An 18,967-nucleotide genomic window follows, 5' to 3' on the forward strand; every position below is an offset into this window, starting at 1 on the left:
AAGGCAGATGAATTGAGGGCACAAATTAAAACATGGCGGTATGATGTCACTGCTGTCACTGAGAAAAAGTTGAGAGAGGGCAGGATTGGTAGCTCTATATTACAGGATACAGGATCCTCTGGCGAAATAAGGAAGGAGGTAAAAGAGGAGGGGGTGTCGCAGTTTTGATCAGGGAATCAATTACAGCAGTAAGCAGGGACAACATTCTAGAAGGCTTTTCAACTGAAGATATATGGGTCGAACTTAAAAACCAAAAAGGAGCAATCACATTGCTGGGAGTGTTCCATAGGCCCCTAACCGTCCAAGAGAAATAGAAGAGAAGATATGTAGGCAAATTTCAGAGAAGTGTAGAAGTAATAGGGTAGCGATAGTGGGGGATTTCAACTTCCCCAACATTAACTGGGATAGTCAGAGTGTAAAGGGTTTAAAGGGAGCTGAATTCTTAAAATGCATCCAGGAGAACCTTTTTAGCCAGTACGAACAAGGTCCTATAAGAGAGGGGCGGTCCTGGACTTAATTTTAGGTAACAAAGCTGGGAAAATGGTTGAAGTATCAATGGGGGAGCATTTTGCAGAGAGTAATCATAACTCCCTTTAGATTCAAGGTTGTTATGGAAAAGAACAAGGATGGGCTTGAGGTCAAAGTTCTAAACTGGGTGAAGGCTGATTTTAATAAGATCAAATATGATTTGGCCAGAGTGGACTGGGAGCAGACACTTTTCGGTAAATCTGTTTCAGAACAGCGGGACAGATTCAAGAAGGAAATAGGGAGAGTACAGGGCCAACATGTTCCAATCAAGAAAAAGGGAGGGACCAACAAATCCAGTGAACCCTGAATATCAAGGGATATACAGCATTGATAAGGAGAAAAAGGGAGGCTTATGACAGATATCGAGGGTTCAAAACAGCAGAAACCCTAGAGGCGTCTGGAATGTGCAAGAGGGAACTTAAAAAGGAAATTAGGAGAACAAAAAGGGGACATGAAAGGATACTAGCAGGTAAAATAAAAGGAAAATCTTAAGTTGTTGGACAAGTACATTAAGGGTAAAAGAATAGCTAGGGAAAGAGTAGGACCAGAGTGGTAATATGTGTGTGAAGCCGAGGGACATAGCTAGGCTTCCAAATTAATACTTTGTGTTGGCCTTCACTCTTTAGAAGGACGGTGTGGGTATAGAAATAAGGGAGAAGGATTCTGATAAAATTAATGAGATTAACCGAGACAGAGAGGACGTTCAGAATGGACGACAGGCTTAAAAGTAGACAAATATCCAGGACCAGATGAAATGTATCACAGGTTGTTGAGTGAGCAGGGGCGCTGGCACAGGTTTTCAGTTCCTTACTGGCCACAGGAGAGGTGGTCAGTTCGTGTGGTACCATTATTCAAGAAAGGAGGAAGGGATAAACCAGAAAACTACAGGCCAGTCAGTCTAACCTCAGTGGTGGGGAAACAATGGGAAGCAATTCTGAAAGTTAGAATGAATCTGCATTTGGAGAGGCATGGATTAATCAAGAATAGACAGCATGATTTTTTTAAGGGGAAGGCATGTCTGACCAACTAGATTGAATTTTTCAAAGAGGTGACCAGGTGTGTAGATGAGAGAAATGCATATGACATGGTCTATTTGGGCTTCAGCAAGGCTTTTGATAAGGTTCCACATAGGAGACTGATAACGATGGCAAGAGAGCCCATGGAACCAAGGAAATTTGTCAAATTGGATCCAGATTGGAAGCAGAGGGTGATGGTCAAGGGGTGATTTTCCGACTGGAAGACAATGTCCAGGAGGGTCCCGCAGGGTACAGTGTTGAGGCCCATGTTGTTTGTAGTTTATATAAATGATTTAGACATGAATGTAGGAGGGCTGATCAATATGTTTGCGGATCATACAAAAATTGGTGGGGTAGTAAAGGATGAGGAGGATAGCCTTTGATTACAGGAGGATATTAAAAGGCTGGTCAGATGGGCTGGTCAGTGGCAAATTGAATTCAATCTGGATAAGTGTGGGGTGATGTACTTGGGCAGGACAAACAAGGCAAGGGAATACATGATAAATGGCATGACCCTGGGAAGCACCGAGGATCAGAGGGACCTTGGTGTGCATGTACACTGTCTGGGGTAGCAGAGCAGGTGGGTAAGTTGGTTAAGAAGGCATATGGTATACTTGCCTTCATTAGCCGAGGCGTAGAGTTTAAAAGCAGGGTGGTTATGCTGGAACTATATAAAAAACATTAGTTAGGCCACAGCCGGAATATCATGTGCATTTCTGGAATGCACATTATAGGGAGGATGTGATCGCACTTGAAAAGGTGCAGAGGAGATTTACCAGAATGTTGCCTGGGCTGGAGAAGCTGTGAAAAGAGATTGGATAGAGTTTTTCCCCCCCTTGAAGCAGAGTAGACCGGGGTTATGTGTGTGTGTGTGGGGGTGGGGGGGAGGGTGCGCAGGAGTGCTGGAGAATGGGATTAGAATAGTTAGGCGATTGGCGATTGGCTTAGGCCGAAGGACTTTTTCTGTGATGTAGACCTCTTTGACTCTATAATGGAGCTGGAACATAATTGCCAAAAAAGGTGGTAATTATTCATTCTAAACTGCTTTAGCAAAATGATTTTTATGTTCTGGAGCAATTGTTTTGTAATTGACTGTCGCTGACTCTTAATGCTTCTGAAATGATCAAATAGAGTTGTTCGGGTCAGTCCCCATTGGTCAACCAACTTGGATTTTGGTAACATTCCAGCAGTCAACTTTACTTTCCGGTGCCAACCTACTGCAATTATGAAGTGATGAACTCAGAGCTGTAAGTTCATCAACATGATGACTACAATACTATACCCAGAGCTGGATGTAAAACAGGGGGTAATTAAAATTAAAACCCTGCCCAGGAGCTCATTAAGTGCAATGGTTTCTCTTCAACTTTATTCGGAACCTAATCCAACAAAATATAAACATCATCACTTTAAGATAACCATGCATTCATGTATCTATCTTGGACTGTAATCTTCAGCAAAATCAGGATAATCCAAGGTTAAGAAATACACAAAAAGAAATGGAAAGTGAACCTGAGTTATTTATGTACATTAGACACACTTACCAATGACATAAGAAAGAATTAAGTTCCAGCCTGTGATGAATGCCCAGAGTTCACCAACAGTCACATAACTGTATAGATATGCAGAACCAGTCTTTGGAACACGGGCTCCAAATTCTGCATAGCACAGACCAGCCATCACTGAAGCCAATGCTGCGATTAGGAAAGAGATGATAATGCTGGGTCCGGAATCCCACTTCGCAACCTCACCAGCTAGAACGTAAACACCAGCTCCGAGAGTACTGCCAACTCCCAGTGCTATCAGGTCTATGGTGGACAAACAGCGACATAGTTTGGTATCTTCAAGATTATTTTGGTTTATGAATTTTCTACGAACTAAACATCGAGTGAAAGACCACACAGCGCCGCAATGAATCATCTTTGACGGGGAGAGCTGAAATAAAAATAAAAATACTTTAATAACACTTTAAATAGACAACCATTTTTAATGCATTTTTTAAAAAATGGCTTATTGTCAGGCCAAGCCACTGTCCAAGAACTTTTGTCTAAATATCTGGCTAACAAAATATTTGCTGCAGTGAAACATTTCCCGTTATTCTGCCAGCCTACTTAAACAAACTGTATTCAAAACATTGGTGAATTTCTTTTTTCATTGTTTCGATTAAGTTAATTTGGTAAGGTCTTTTTAAAAAATTTTCCAGTGTTCAAATGTATTATTCTACTGCCGAGAGGCAGCTGTATTTAATTTGGTTTTAGGGCCTACAAACTGTAATGGCGCTTGAAGTATGCTGAAGTATATTTCTTTGCCCCAGCTCTAACTATATTTCTTGGTGTTTCTGAATCAGAAAACAATATTAACATTAGTTAAAAAATATATACTTTTATTACCCCTTTGTCGTTTTATACAAATATACAGACAACAGTAACCATAAACTAAAAGGAACAATAAACTAATTTATGTAACCCCCCCTCCAGCAGCTAACAGTGACCAATTCCTTGAAATATAGTATAAACGGTTGCCATCTCCACTAAAACCCTTCAATTGACCCCTTCACTGTATATTTGACCTTTCCATGTGCAAAAACTCCATTAAGTTCCCGAGCCACGCCGAGGCTCTAGTTGGCGTCGCCAACCTCCAACTCAACAGGACTCGCCTCCGAGCAACCAATGAGGCATTGACATTTGCCTCCGCACCTGTCCTCAGCTCCAGCAAGGCAGAAACCCCAAATATAAAGGATTGTCAACATAGAAAAAAATAGGAGCAGGAGGCCATTCGGCCCTTCAAGCCTACACCGCCATTCATTATGATCATGGCTGATCATCCAACTCAATAGCCTAATCCTGCTTTCCCCCATATACTTTGATCCCCTTCTCCCCTAGTGCTAAAACTAACTGCTTCATGAAACCATACAATGTTTTGGACTCAAATACTTCCTGTGGTAACGAATTCCACAGGGTCTCCACTCTCTGGGTGAAGAAATACCTAATCTCTGTCCTAAACGATCTATCCCATATCCTCTGATTGTGACCCCTGGTTCTGGACACGTCCACCATCGAGAACATCCTTCCTGCATCTACCCTGTCCAGCTCCATTAGAATTTTATTAGTTTCTTTGAGTTCCCCCCCATTCTTCTGAACTCCAGCGAGTACAATCCTAACCGATTCAATTTCTCCTCGTACGTCAGTACGGCTATCCCAGGAATCAATCTGGTAAACCTTCTCTGCACTCCCTCTATAGCTAGAACATCCTTCCTCAGATAAGGAGAACAAAACTGCACACAATATACCATGTGCGCCTTCACCAAGGCTCTGGATAATTGCAACAAGACAACCCTGCTCCTGTACTCGAATTCTCTCGCAATAAAGGCCAGCATTACGTGGATGCTACCAGGACTTGATGGTCTGAGTTATAAGGAAAGGCTGGGACTTTTTTTCCTGGAGCATAGGTGGCCTAGGGGTGATCTTACAGAGGTTTATAAAATAATGAGGAGCATTGATAAGGTAGATAGTCAACATCTTTTCCCAAAGGAGTCTAGAACTAGTGGGCATAGGTTTAAGGTGAGAGGGGAGAGATACAAAAGAGACCAGAGGGAAAGGTTTTTCACACAGAGGGTGGTGAGCATCTGAAACGAGCTGCAAAAGGCATCTATGACTCTATACAATTTGCCTTCTTTACCACCTGCTGCACCTGCATGCTTACCTTCACTGACTGGTGTACGAGGACACCCAGGCCTCGTTGCACGTTCCCCTCTCCTGATTTATGGCCATTCAGATAATAGTCTGCCTTCTCATTTTTGCTACCAAAGTGGATAACCTCGCATTTATCCAAATTATACTGCATCTGCCATTCATTTACCCACTCACTCAACTTGTCCAAATCCCACTGCAGGATCTCTGCATCCTCCTCACAGCTCAACCTCCCATCCAACTTGGTGTCATCTGCAAATCTGGAGATATGACATTTTGTTTCCTCATCTAAATCATTAATATATATTGTGAATAGCTGGGTCCGAGCACTGATCCCTGCGGTACCCCACTAGTCGCTACCTACCAATTTGAAAAAGACCTGTTAATTCCTACTCTTTGGGCAGCACGGTGGCACAGTGGTTAGCATTGCTGCCTATGGTGCTGAGGACCCGGGTTCGAATCCCGGCCCTGGGTCACTGTCCGTGTGGAATTTGCACATTCTCCCCGTGTCTGCGTGGGTTTCACCCCCACAACCCAAAGATGTGCAGGATAGGTAGATTGGCCACTCTAAATTGCCCCTTAATTAGAAAAAATAATTGGGTACTCTAAATTTATAATTAAAAAAATTCCTACTTTTTGTTTCCTGTCTGCCAACTAGTTTTCTATCCATCTCAATACACTACCCCCAATCTCATGGGCCTTAATTTTACACGCTAATTTTTTATCTGGACTTTGTCAAAAGCCTTCTGAAAGTCCAAATACACCATATCCACTTGCTCCCCTTCATTAATTCTACTAGTTACATCTTCAAAGAATTCCAGAAGATTTGTCAAGCATGATTTCTCCTTCATGAATCCATGCTGACTCTGTCTGATCCTGCCACTGTTTTCTGAGTGCTCTGCTATAAAATCTTGAATAATAGATTCTAGAATTTTCCCCACTACTGACACCAGGCTTGCTGATCTATAATTCCCTGCTTTTTCTCTACCTCCCTTTTTAAATAGTGGAGTTACATTAGCTACCCTCCAATCTGCAGGAACTGTTACGCAGTCTATAGAATCCTGGAAGATGACCACCAATGCATCTACTATTTCCGGAGCTACCTCCTTCAGTACCCAGGGATATAGATTATCAGGCCTTGGGGGTTTATCAGCCTTCAATCCCATCAATTTCCCCAACACCATTTTTTAACTGATATTGATCACCTCCAATTCTTCCTTCTCACTAAAACCTGCATTCCCCAATATTTAATGTATCTTACTTGTATCCTCATTTGTGAAGACAGAAACAAAGTATGTGTTTAGTTGCTCAACCATTTCTTTGTCCCCACAATACATTTCCCTCTTTCTGAATGTAAGGGACCTACATTTGACTTCACCAATGTTTTTCTCGTCACGTACTTCTAGAAACATTTACAGTCAGTTTTTATGTTCCCTGCAAGCTTACTTTCTGGGCGAAATTCTCCGCCAGGCCCGACGCTGTCGTGAAACCCGGAGAGGTTAGCGACGGCGTCGGAGGCCGTTCCTGGCCCCCTATTCTCCCCCCGCCGGGGGGCTAGGAGGGCCGTGCCGTGAATCTTGGCCGCCGGCCTTGTCGCTGCCGTCAAGGCCCGGCGCGCCAAGAATGACGCGGCCAACCCGCCTAATGACGTCAGCCGCGCAGTCATGACAGATGACGGCAAACCCGCGCATACGCAGTTGCCGTCTTCCCCTCCGCCACCCCGCAAGATGTGGCGGCTTGATCTTGCGGGGCGGCGGAGGGAAAAGAGTGCGTCCCATTAAGACACCGGCCCGATGATCGGTGGGCACCGATCGCGGGCCTGTCTCCTCCCGAGCACGGTCGTGGTGCTCAGTCCCCTGTACGCCCCCCACAAGCCCCAAACGGGCATCTCACGCCATGTCCACAATGGCAGCGACCAGGTGTGCTTGCCGCCACCGTGAACCGGTCGTGAACGGCAGGCCGCTCGGCCCATCCGGGTCAGAGAATCGCGGGCCGCCGTTTATCCGAGCGGCGTGTCGCAAAACGCGACACGCCATTTTGGGGGGGGGGGGGGTGGGAGAATTGCGGGAGGTGCGAGAGCGGACCTCCCGCGATTCTCCCACCCGGCGTGGGAGCGGAGAATTCCGCCCTCTATTTTCCCCTACTTAATCAACCCCTTGGTCCTGCTTTGCTGAATTCTAAACAGCTCCCAATCCTCAGACTTATTTTCTTGGATAATTTGTATGCTACTTCCTTAGATTGAAAACTATCCCTAATTTCCCTTCTAAACTATGGATTGGCCACCTTTGCAGTTTTACTTCTGTACCAGACAGGAATAAACACTTGTTGCAGTTCCTCCATGTGTTCTCTGAATGTGTGCCATTGCCTATCCACTGTCATCCTTTTAAGAAACATTCCCCATTCAGTCATAGCCAACTCGCACCTCATTTTATCGTAGTTTGCTTTGTTAAGATTCAGGACCCTAGTCTCATAAATCAACTACTTTTTAAAAAATGTTTTTATTCTCCTTTTTAACATTTTCTTCAAAATGTACCCCCACCAATGAACAGTAAACGGTAATGGATACAATGCCAAACCCCTTATTAACAACAACGATCCCATCCTCCCACCAACCTCCTCACAACAGCCGGCATGACAATATAAGCATTAAAAAAAAAAACCAAAAAAGGAATCAGGAATCGGCCATGGTAACCATTAACATATAGTCCACCCCCCCACCCCAACCGCTAATATTCAAGGCTATCCAATCCCCAAAAGTGTACAATGAATGACACCCATGAATTGTAACCCCACCCCCACCCCAACCCCCTCCCAGACTTCTCCCCTCCATTTCCTCTCGAAAACACCTCACCCAGCATCAGTCTCTTCCCCCAACTTTTCACCCCGGCTAGGCTCATCGAAACCTGGTCTACCAGGCTCTGATGGCCGCAGCCCCTCCCCCCACCTCACTCCCGTTTGCTGGCCGGCTTAAACCAGCCAGTGTGGAGGCCACCGCCCGGGTCTCCTTCCCCCCTGCACGGTCCCAGGAAAACAAAGAAATCCCCTTTAACACACGATCCCAGCATAAACACACAAGCCCCAAAGAACCATCATTGCAAAGGAAAGCCCCAACTCTTACCTGGTCCAAATAGACAACGTTGATTCATTTAGTACATACAACAACATGCAGTGAAAAGATAAAGCTACATAAAGCTACAAACTCTCCTACCAAATCCCTACCCTAGTACAAGATCAATCCTCAGCCCCATTTCCCAATTTTGTCACAGCCCTTCTGCCTTCTCAAACACCTCCGCCGTTTCCACCGTCTCAAAATAAAGGTTTTTGGATTTGTAGACCACCCTCAACTTAGCTGGATACACTATGCCGCACCGTACTTGCTGTTATACAGTGCTGTCTTCACTCAGCCAAAGGCTGCCCACTTCCTCGCCAACTCCACTGTCAAGTCCTGGTATATGTGTATACCAAGTCCAGCCCACTGGACCTCCCACTTCTGCTTTGCCCAGCACAGGATCTTCTCCTTCACACGGTACCTATGGAAAAAACAGTCACTACTCTTGGCGGCTCACTCGCTTTTGGTATAGGGCTCCACTATCTATGAGCCCGATCCAGTTCATATCAAGAGAGATCTTCTCCCTCCCCCAATAGCTCTGCCAACATCGTGGCAAAATACTCCATCGGCCTCGGGCTATCCACCCCTTCGAGCAGACCCATGATCCTCAGATTCTGCCACTTGGATCTGTTTTCCAGGCCTTCCATTCTGGTTTGCAGACCCTTGTTGGTCTCCACCGCCCTCCGCAGCTCCTTACCCATCAAGGTGAGTTGGTCACTGTGTTGCGATAGTGCCTCTTCCACTTCCTTCAGTGTCTCACCCTGCTCCCACACCTCAGCCGCTGCATTCGATACCGCCGCCCTCACCGAGGCAATCGACTCCTCCAACAGCACTTTCAATGTTGCCCCTATCCCTTTCTCATCGTCTTCCATGTGTTTTATGAACAGTTTTTCAAGTTACATGGCCATCGCCTCGGTCATCCTTTCTGTCGTGAGCAGTGCGGCCTCACCCGGCGCTCCCACCTCCACCTTCCTTCCAGTTCCTGAGCCGACCTTTCCACCCACCGGTAGACCTTCATTAGCCCCCTTTTTCACGGCTGTTTTTCTTTGAGATTTGGACATCTCTCTTCTCTATGCCTTCTTACCCTTGTTTAATCAAAAGTTGCTCCTGGACGGGGCACCAAAACTTCAAAATATAAATTCTCGGACGGGAGCCCTCCAACGTGCGGCTTCCTCCTACCTGCCGCCATCGGAAGTCCTAAATCAACTACTTCTAATTCTACCATATTATGGTCACTCATTCCCCAAGGGGTATTGCACAACTAGATTGGCAATGAATCCGTTCTCATTACACAGTACCCAGTCTAGAATGGCCTGTTCTCTAGTTGGCTCCTCAACATATTGATCCCGAAAACCATCCTGCATACACTCCGGGAATTCCTCCTCTATGATATTATGGCTAATGTGATTTTCCAAATCAATATGCAGATTCAAATCATCCATAATTACAGCTGTACCTTTATCACATCCATCTCTAATTTCCTTTTTAATGCCATTCCCAACAAAATCACTGCAGTTTGGGGGTCTATATATGACGCCCACTAACGTTTTTTGCCCCTTGTGTTTCTCATCCCTACCCATATAGATTAGCTAATATCCTCCCTCACTATTGTGTGAATTTCCTCCTTGACCAGCAGTCCCACAACACCACCTTTTCCTTTTTGTTTGTCTTTCCTAAATGCTGAATACCCCAGGACATTCAGTTCCCATCCCTGGTCACCCTGCAGCCGTATGTCCGTATCCCGACTATATAATACCCATTCACGTCTATTTGTGTGATTAGTTCATCCACTTTATTACAAATGCTCCACGCGTTAAGGAACAAAGCCTTTAAGCGTGTCTTTTTAACATTACTAGTCCCGTTCTCAATATTTTTCACTGTGGCCCTGTTTGAATCTGACTCATGGGGCGAAATTCTCCCCTACCCGGCGGGGCGGGGGGTCCTGGCGTAGCGCCAACCACTCCGGCGTCGGGCCTCCCCAAAAGGTGCGTAATTCTCCGCACCTTTAGGGGCTAGGCCCGCGCCGGAGTGGCTCCCGCTCCGCCGACTGGCACCAACAGCCTTTGGCACTACGCCGGCCGGCGTCGGGTCTGGTCGAAAGGCCCTCGCCGGCTGGCGCGTGTCCGCGCATGCGCCGGAGCGTCAGCGGCTGCTGACGTCACCACCGGCGCATGTGTAGTAGGGAGGGGGTCTCTTCCGCCTCCGTCATGGTGGAGGCCGTGGCGGCGGCGGAAGGAAAAGAGTGCCCCCACACCACAGGCTCGCCCGCCGATTGGTGGGCCCCGATCACGGGCCAGGCCACTGTGGGGGCACACCCCTGGGTCTGATCGCCCCGCGCCCCCCCCCCCCCCCCCCGGGGGCTTGCTCGCGCCGCCAATCCCGCCGGCACAGAGGTGGGCCTGCCGATCGGCGCGGGGGGCAGGCCGACTGGCGGGGCATGATTCCCGCTCCCGACGATTCTCCAGTGGCGGAGAATTCCGGCCACGGCGGGGGCGGGATTTACGCCAGCCCCGGGCGATTCCCCGACCCTGAAGGGGGTTGGAGAATTCCGGCCATAGTTTATCTGCCTATCACTTTTCTTATACCTCTTTCTGTCTTTTGTTTTTGTCCTCATTGCCTCCTCCTCTGACTCCTTGCATAGGTACCTATCCCCCTGCCATATTAGCTTAAACCCTCCCCAATCACTCTAGCTAAGACTCCCCTTAGGACTTCAGTCCCAGTCCTGCCCAGGTGTACTCCATCCAGTTTGTACAGGTCCCATCTCCCCCTAACCGGTCCTAATGCCCCAGGAATCTGAAACCCTCCCCCTCAAATCGTCTCTTCAGCCACGTATTTATCCAATATATCCTGCTATTTCTAAGCTGACTAGCACGTGGCACTGGTAGTAATCCTGAGATCACTATCTTAGAGGTTCGACTTCTCAACTTTCTTCCCAACTCCCTATATCCGGCTTTAAGGAACTGATCCCTTTTTTTAACCTATGTCATTGGTATCGATGTTTACCACGACCGCTGGCTGTTCACCCTCCCCCTCCAGAATGTCCTGTAACCACTCCGAGACACTCTTGGCCCTAGCACCAGGGCGGCAACATACCATCCTGGAGTCTTCTATGCAGCTACAGAAATGCCTATTTCCCTTACAATTGAATTCCGTATAACTATTGCGTTCTCACACTTTTTATTCCTCCCCTCTGCAGCAGAACCAACCGTGGTATCACAAATTTGGCTGTTGCTGCTTTCCCCTGATAGGTCATTCCCCTCAACAGTATCCAAAGCGGTATATCTGTTCTGCAGGGGAATGGCCACAGGAGATTCTTGCACTGCCTGCCTAACTTCTTTTTCTGCCTGGTGGTCATCTATTCCCTTCCTGGCGCAGTGGGTTAGCCCTGCTGCCTCACGGCGCCGAGGTCCCAGGTTCGATCCCGGCTCTGGGTCATTGTCCGTGTGGAGTTTGCACATTCTCCCCGTGTTTGCGTGGGTTTCGCCCCCACAACACAAAAGAAAAAGATGTGCAGGGTAGGTGGATTGAACACAGTAAATTGCCCCTTAATTGGAAAAAAATAAATTGGGTACTCTAAATTTATAAAAAAAAAAAAAAAAAATCTATTCCCTTCCTACCTGTGGAGTCTGAACCTGTGGTGTGACCACCTCTCTATATGTGCTATACACAACACTCTCTGATTCGCGGATTCTCCACATGCCCGCAGTCGCCACTCCAACTCCGAAAGCCAGGGTTCCAGGAGCTGCAGCTGGCGGCATTTCCTGCAGACATGCTGGTCCTGGGCACTGGAAATGTTTCCGGCCTCCCACATGAAGCAAGAGGAGCAAACCGAGGCTTTGAGATCTACTGCTATGACATAACCCTTTCTTTGTCCCCGTAACTACCAATTATAGCCCTTGCACATTATGAACCACAAAACGGATTTTCAAACCGTAAAAGTGATAGAAGTTGTAAAGACTTACCGACCTTACCCACTACTTACCAACCAGCTCCCTCTCTTGTAGCCTCAATTCCCAGTTCCATCTAACTCCCTGGGCGGGATTCTCTCAGCCTGGGGGCGGGCCGGAGAATCCCCACAACCGCCACGAATTGCGCCACGCAGCCCCGACGCCGGGACGCGATTCTCCGCAGTGCAGAGAATTGGTGCCATTGGCACAGGCGTGGTTGGCGCGGCGCCGATCGGGAGCCGTTCTACATGGACCCCCATCGATTCTCGGCCCTGGATGGGTCGAGCGGCCGTAGCAAAAAACCTGGGTCCCGCCGGCGATGTTCTAATCTGCTCTCAGCTGGCGGGACCTGGGCGTGGAAAGGTCCGGGGGGGCGGCTTGTAAAGGGGGGGGGGTCGATCGACCCAGGGGTGGCCTCCATTGTGGCCTGGTGGGGCCCACCAATCGGCGGGCCGTTCTCTCAGGCTCGGGGCCTCCTTTCTTCTGCGCCATACGCAATGTTGCGTCGGGGCCAGCACGGAGAAGGGAGCCGCTGCGCATGCGCGAGTTGGCGCCGGTGCCACTGCGCATGTGCGGGCCCCTCAGTGCCCAGCTGACGCTGGAATCAGCAGCCCCTGTAGCGGCCAGAATCGCTGATCCTTAGGATGTGTTGAAGGATGTGTTGACGCCGTCGAGAAATGCAACGGTGTTTCCGATGGCATCAACACTTAGCTTCAGGATCAGAGAATCCCGCCCCCTGTTTCCATCCAACTCCGAAACCACTTTCACTCAGCCACCCAGCACTCAGTGCAGTCAAGCCAGCACTAGCAAACTCTGCTTTTATAGGTTTAAAATTACAATGCTCTGTCCGCAGGAACAACTTGAGGATGGTCAGCCTCCCGGAGGGGGCTGAGGGAGCTGATGCTGCAGCATTTGTAGCAGGCCTGTTGAAGCAGCTGATGGGGGCCGAAGCCTTTCCGTGACCGCCGGAGCTGGAGGGGGCACACAGAGTGCAGGCGAGGCAGGGGCGGCCGGGCGGACCCCCCCCGCCCGATGGTGATTAGGTTCCACAGGTTCGTGGACAAGGAGCGGGTGCTGCGGTGGGCAAAGAGCGCCAGAAGCAGCACGTGGAACAACAGTGTTCTCCGCATTTACCAGGACCTAAGCCAGGAGGTGGCTCGACGGCGAGCAGCCTTTAAGAATGTCAAGGAGGTGCTGTTCAAGAAGCACGTGACGTTTGGTCTGCTGTTCCCGGCTCGCCTATGGGTCACGCACCAGGGTCAACACCACTACTTCTCCGAGCCCGAAGAAGCGATGGATTTTGTGAGGGATCAGGGGCTGGTCCCGAAAAGAGGCCCCACGGACGCGAATTAGGGCCCGAGGATTACCGTGGGAAGGTACGCCGAATGGGCCTGGACTGCTGTTCAACGGTTTGCTGGGCCAAAGGTGCCAAGTGGAACATTTGGGACTCTTTCCTTTGTTCATGGATATTGGTTTGGGGGGTTTACCCCCCCTTTTTTTTCTCATGGAGTTTTTTTTTGTTTGTTTTTTCCTCTTTTTTCTATTTTTTCCTTTTTGGGCGAATTTGTACTTTTTGTGCAGCTCCCGGAGGATACTGGAGCCGGCTTGCTCCAGTGGGTTGGAGAGAGGGATGGGGCGCCGGGGAGTGGGGAGGAGGACGGGGAAACAATGGGAATGAGACAGGAAGGCGCCGGAGTGTTGAGTCACCGGGCTAGCAGATTGGCTAGTCAAGGGAGTCAGGTGGGGGGGGGGGGGGGGAGAGATTGCAGCTAGTGGATGGCGGGGGGGGGGTGTATCGGGGGATGTGGGTGGGGGGTTGTTCTGCTGACGTGGGAGGAACTTGAAATAGGCACTGGAAAGGAGGTCGAGGGTGGAGGCAGCCAAAGGGCGGGCCAGGAATGGCGCAACGCACGGGCCGGGGGCCGGCCCGAGAAAGGCTATGGCTGACCGGCGTGGGGGGGGGTTGTGCCCCCCAACCAGGCTGATCACCTGGAACGTCAAGGGACTGAATGGGCCGGTTAAGAGGGCGCGGGTGCTTGCGCACTTGCGGGCTCTGAGGGCGGACGTAATTATGTTGCAGGAGACACATCTGAAAGTGTCTGACCAGACCAGGCTAAGGAAGGGCTGGATTAGCCAGGTCTTCCACTCGGACTTGGACTCGAAGTCCAGGGGGGTGGCAATCATGATCAACAAGCGCGTGCAATTTGAGGTGGAGGGCATATCCGCAGACAGGGGGGGCAGATACCTGATGGTACGGGGCAGATTGGAGGGGAGAAGAGTGGTGCTGGTGAATATATATGCCCCGAACTGGGATGACGTGGACTTCATTAAAAGAGTGCTGGGGAAGATCCCTGACCTGGATTCTCGCATGCTAATAATGGGGGGGACTTTAACATGGTCCTTGACCCGGCTTTGGATCGGTCGTGTCCCAGAACGGGTAGACTCCCAGCAATGGCAAGGGAGCTGAAAGGGTTTATGGAGCAAATGGGGGCAGTGGACCCCTGGAGAGATAGACAGCCGACAGGAAGGGGCTACTCGTTTTACTCGCACGTCCATAAAGTATATTCTAGGATAGATTTCTTCGTACTAAGCAGGGATTGTATAGAGGAGGTAAAGAACACGGAATACTCGGCAATTACTATCTCAGACCATGCCCCGCATTGGGTAGACCTGCATATCGGGGGAGCGAGCTACCAACGCCCGCAAAGGAGGCTAGACGTGGTACTGCTGTCGGAGGAGGGGATCTGCGAGAGGCTTCGGAGGTGTATGCAAAATTACTTGCAGGTGAATGACACGGGGGAGGTCTCAGCGGCGACCCTGTGGGAGGCGCGAAAGGCAGTAGTGCGGGGGGCAGCTGATTTCAATTGGGGTCCACAGAGCCACGGCAGACCGGGCAGAGATGGATAGATTGGTCAGGGAAATGGGTCGGATAGATGAAGAGTACGCGGAGTCCCTGGGGGGGAGGGGAGGGGGGGGGGTTTACTCAGGGAGAGGCAGAGACTACAGGCGGAACTGGGGGCACTATCCACGAGCAGGGCCTTGGAACAGCTTAGGAAGGCGAGGGGAGTGGTGTACGAGCATGGGGAAAAGGCTAGCAGACTGTTAGCGCAGCAGCTTAGGAGGAGGGAGGCGGCCAGGGAAATAGGTAGAGTGAGGGATGGGGAGGGGCGCAAAGTGGAGGACCCGGCAGGATTGAATAAGGTATTCCGAGACTTCTATCGCAAGCTGTATACTTCGGAGCCGCCGGAAGAACCGGAGGAGATGAAAAGGTTTCTGGACGGGTTAACCTTCCCAACAGTAGGTGGGGGGCGAGTGGAAGAGCTGGGGGCCCCGATTCGAGTGGAGGAGGTATTGGGGGGCCTAAAGGCCATGCAGTCGGGGAAGTCCCCGGGGCCGGATGGATACCCAGTAGAGTTCTATAGGAAGTTCTCTGAGCTGGTGTGCCCGGTCTTGGTGAGGGTTTTCAATGAGGCAAGGGACAGAGGGACCCTGCCGCCGACAATGTCACAAGCCACTATATCACTGATATTGAAGCGGGGTAAAGACCCGGAGGCGTTCGGGTCCTACAGGCCAATCTCCCTGATTAATGTTGATGCCAAGCTCCTGGCAAAGGTCCTGCGGTTAGAATGGAGGACTGCGTACCGGAGGTGATTGGGGAGGACCAAACTGGGTTCGTGAAAGGTAGGCAGCTGGCGGCCAACCTGAGAAAATTACTTAATGTGATAATGATGCCCCCGGTGGGTAGGGAGGTGGAGGTAGTGGTGGCAATGGACGCCGAGAAGGCCTTTGACCGGGTGGAGTGGCACTATCTATGGGAGGTGCTCGGACGGTTTGGGTTCGGGGAGGGATTGGTGGATTGGATCAAATTATTATATCAGGCCCCAAGGGCCAGCGTCAGGACTAACAGAGAAGTGTCAGAGTACTTTAGGTTGTACCGAGGGACCAGACAGGGCTGCCCGCTCTCCCCGCTGCTGTTTGCACTGGCCATAGAGCCGCTGGCGATTGCGCTGAGAGCCGCAGAGGGATGGAAGGGGATGGTGAGGGGCGGGATAGAACATAGGGTCTCTCTTTATGCAGACGACCTGCTCCTGTACGTGTCGGACCCAGTGGCCGGGATGGGAAGTATACTGGGAATGCTGAGGAAGTTCGGCCAGTTCTCAGGATACAAATTAAATACGGCCAAGAGTGAAATGTTTGTGGTCCAGGCAAGGGGCCAGGAGAACAGATTGAGAGGGCTACCGTTTAGGCTGGTTGAGGAAAATTTCCGGTATTTGGGAATCCAGGTGGCACGAGACTGGGGCAGGCTGCACAAGTTAAATTTGGCCAGGGTGGTGGAGCAAATGAAGGGAGAGTTTAGGAGATGGGATGCACTCCCGCTGTCGCTGGCAGGGAGGGTGCAGACTGTAAAGATGACAATCCTCCCCAGATTTCTGTTTATTTTTCAGTGCCTCCCGATCTTTATCCCACAGTCCTTCTTCAAAAGAGTTAACGGGATGATCATGAGCTTTGTCTGGGCGGGAAAATCCCCGCGGGTGAAGAAGTCGATGTTGGAGAGGAACCGCAGCGAGGGAGGGCTGGCTTTGCCGAGTCTGATTAATTATTACTGGGCGGCCAACATCACTATGATAAGGAAGTGGATGGTGGGTACGGGGTCTATTTGGGAGCGGGTGGAGGCGGCTTCGTGCAGGGGATCCAGCTTGGCAGCCCTGGTCACGGCTCCTCTACCGCTGCCGCCGGCCAAGTACACCACCAGCCCGGTAGTGGTGGTGTCCCTGCGGATATGGGGCCAGTGGAGGAGGCATGTAGGGGAGATGGGGGCGTCTGTCTGGGCGCCAATCTGCGACAACCATCGGTTTGCCCCCGGGAGTATGGATGGGGGGTTCCGAGTATGGCGGCTGGCGGGGGTGGGAAGGGTGGGTGATATGTTCCTGGAAGGGAGCTATGCGAGTTTGAGGAGCTTGGAGGAGAAATTTGGGTTGGTAAGGGGAAATTATTTTAGGTACCTACAGTTGCGGGACTTTGTTCGTAGACAGGTCCCGTCTTTCCCACGCCTCCCGCCAATGGGGATCCTGGACAGAATAGTCTCTAGGGGGGAAGAAGGGGAGGATAGAGTCTTGGGTATTTATAAGGGTGCTCATGAGGGAGGAAGGGTCCCAGACAGAGGAACTGAAACTTAAATGGGAGGAGGAGCTAGGCGGGGAAATGGAGGACGGGCTGTGGGCAGAGGCCCTGAGTAGGGTAAATTCGACCGCGACATGTGCTAGGCTCGGGCTGATTCAATTTAAGGTCGTTCACCGGGCCCATATGACGGTGGCTCGGATGAGCAAATTCTTTGGGATAGAGGACAAATGCGCTAGGTGCGCGGGAGGACCAGCGAACCACGTTCACATGTGTTGGGCATGCCCTAAGCTGAGGGGGTACTGGGAGGGATTTGCAGGGATTATGTCCCGGGTGCTAAAACAAGGGTGGTGATGAGTCCAGGGGTGGCAATTTTTGGGGTTTCGGAAGACCCGGGAGTCCAGGGGGAGAAAGAGGCCGATGAGTAGAGTAGAGTAGGAGGGAAAATATGGCGGGTAGTACCGGTGGGAGAGGAGCGGGCTTGTGCAGTATGTTACGATTGAAGTATTGAAAGTACATGGATGTTTGCACATGTTTGCCTTTTTTGCTTTCTTTCTGTTGATGTCTGTAACTGTTTACAAAGCCAAAAACTACCTCAATAAAATTGTTTATTGACTTCCGGTTGCGGCTATGACCAGCTAAGTCGCACGTTTGGCTGCTCCTGCTACAAAGGTGTTTTCGGGCCGATTGGAGGGCCCCAACGGCGCTGTAAGGACAAATCCCGGTGGGGGAAGGCTCCCTGAAGAGAACCAGACCAACTTTATGGTCGGTACCCGGAGTGGGGTGGTAAAGAAAGCAACAGCAGCTCCCAAAAAAAAGCGGGGGAAGAAGACCAAAATGGCGGCCGGTGGCGCACCCGAGGAATGGAGGAAATGGGCGGAGGAGCAGCAGGCCGCTCTCCAGCGCTTCTTTACGGAGCTGAAAATGGAGCTCTTGGAGTCAATGAATGCGACGACCACCAGGCTGATGGGAGCCCAGGCGACCCAAGAGGCGTCGATTCGGGAGCTGCAACAGGAGATGACTGTGAGGGAGGAGGAGGCCACGGTCCTCGTGGGAAAGGTAGAGGTGCACGAGGCACTCCACCTGAAATGGCAGAGCCGTTTTGAGGAGCTGGATACCCGAATGAGGCGGAAGAACCTGAGGATCTTGGGCCTGGCAGAAGGCCTGGAGGGGTCAGACCTCCCGGGATATGTAGCAGAAATGCTGAGCTCCCTGATGGGGGCAGGGGCCGTCCCTTCGCCCCTGGAGCTGGAAGAGGCCTACAGGGTCATGGCTAGGAGGCCAAGAGCAAATGAGCCCCCGAGGGCGGTGCTGGTGCGGTTCCAGCGACTCAGCGACCGTGAGAGAGTGCTGGAGTGGGCCAAGAGGGAAAGGAGCAGCAAGTGGGAGAATTCGACGGTGAGGGTCTACCAGGACTGGAGTGCGGAGGTGGCAAAGCGGCGGGCCCGGTACAACCGGACGAAGGCGGTGCTACATGCAAAACGGATCAGGTTCGGAATGCTGCAGCCAGCGCGCTTGTGGGTCACCTACAGGAACCAACACCACTATTTTGAGTCCCCAGAG

At 50.6% G+C, this 18,967-nt stretch overlaps 1 protein-coding gene across 3 annotated transcripts in view; it reads right to left on the reverse strand.

Annotated features, from left to right (window-relative positions):
* slc7a2 (solute carrier family 7 member 2) overlaps nucleotides 1-18,967 on the reverse strand; it is a 211,002-nt gene that overhangs the window by 82,262 nt on the left and 109,773 nt on the right. For all 3 annotated transcript variants that reach the window (XM_038791096.1, XM_038791097.1, XM_038791095.1), the window contains exon 2: nucleotides 3,086-3,476. In XM_038791096.1, the coding sequence (XP_038647024.1) occupies nucleotides 3,086-3,461 (376 nt within the window). In that variant the 5' untranslated portion in view covers nucleotides 3,462-3,476. The remainder of the gene's footprint in view (nucleotides 1-3,085; nucleotides 3,477-18,967) is intronic.

Source organism: Scyliorhinus canicula, chromosome 3, assembly GCF_902713615.1.
Source record: "Scyliorhinus canicula chromosome 3, sScyCan1.1, whole genome shotgun sequence".
Classification (NCBI taxonomy): Eukaryota; Metazoa; Chordata; class Chondrichthyes; order Carcharhiniformes; family Scyliorhinidae; genus Scyliorhinus; species Scyliorhinus canicula.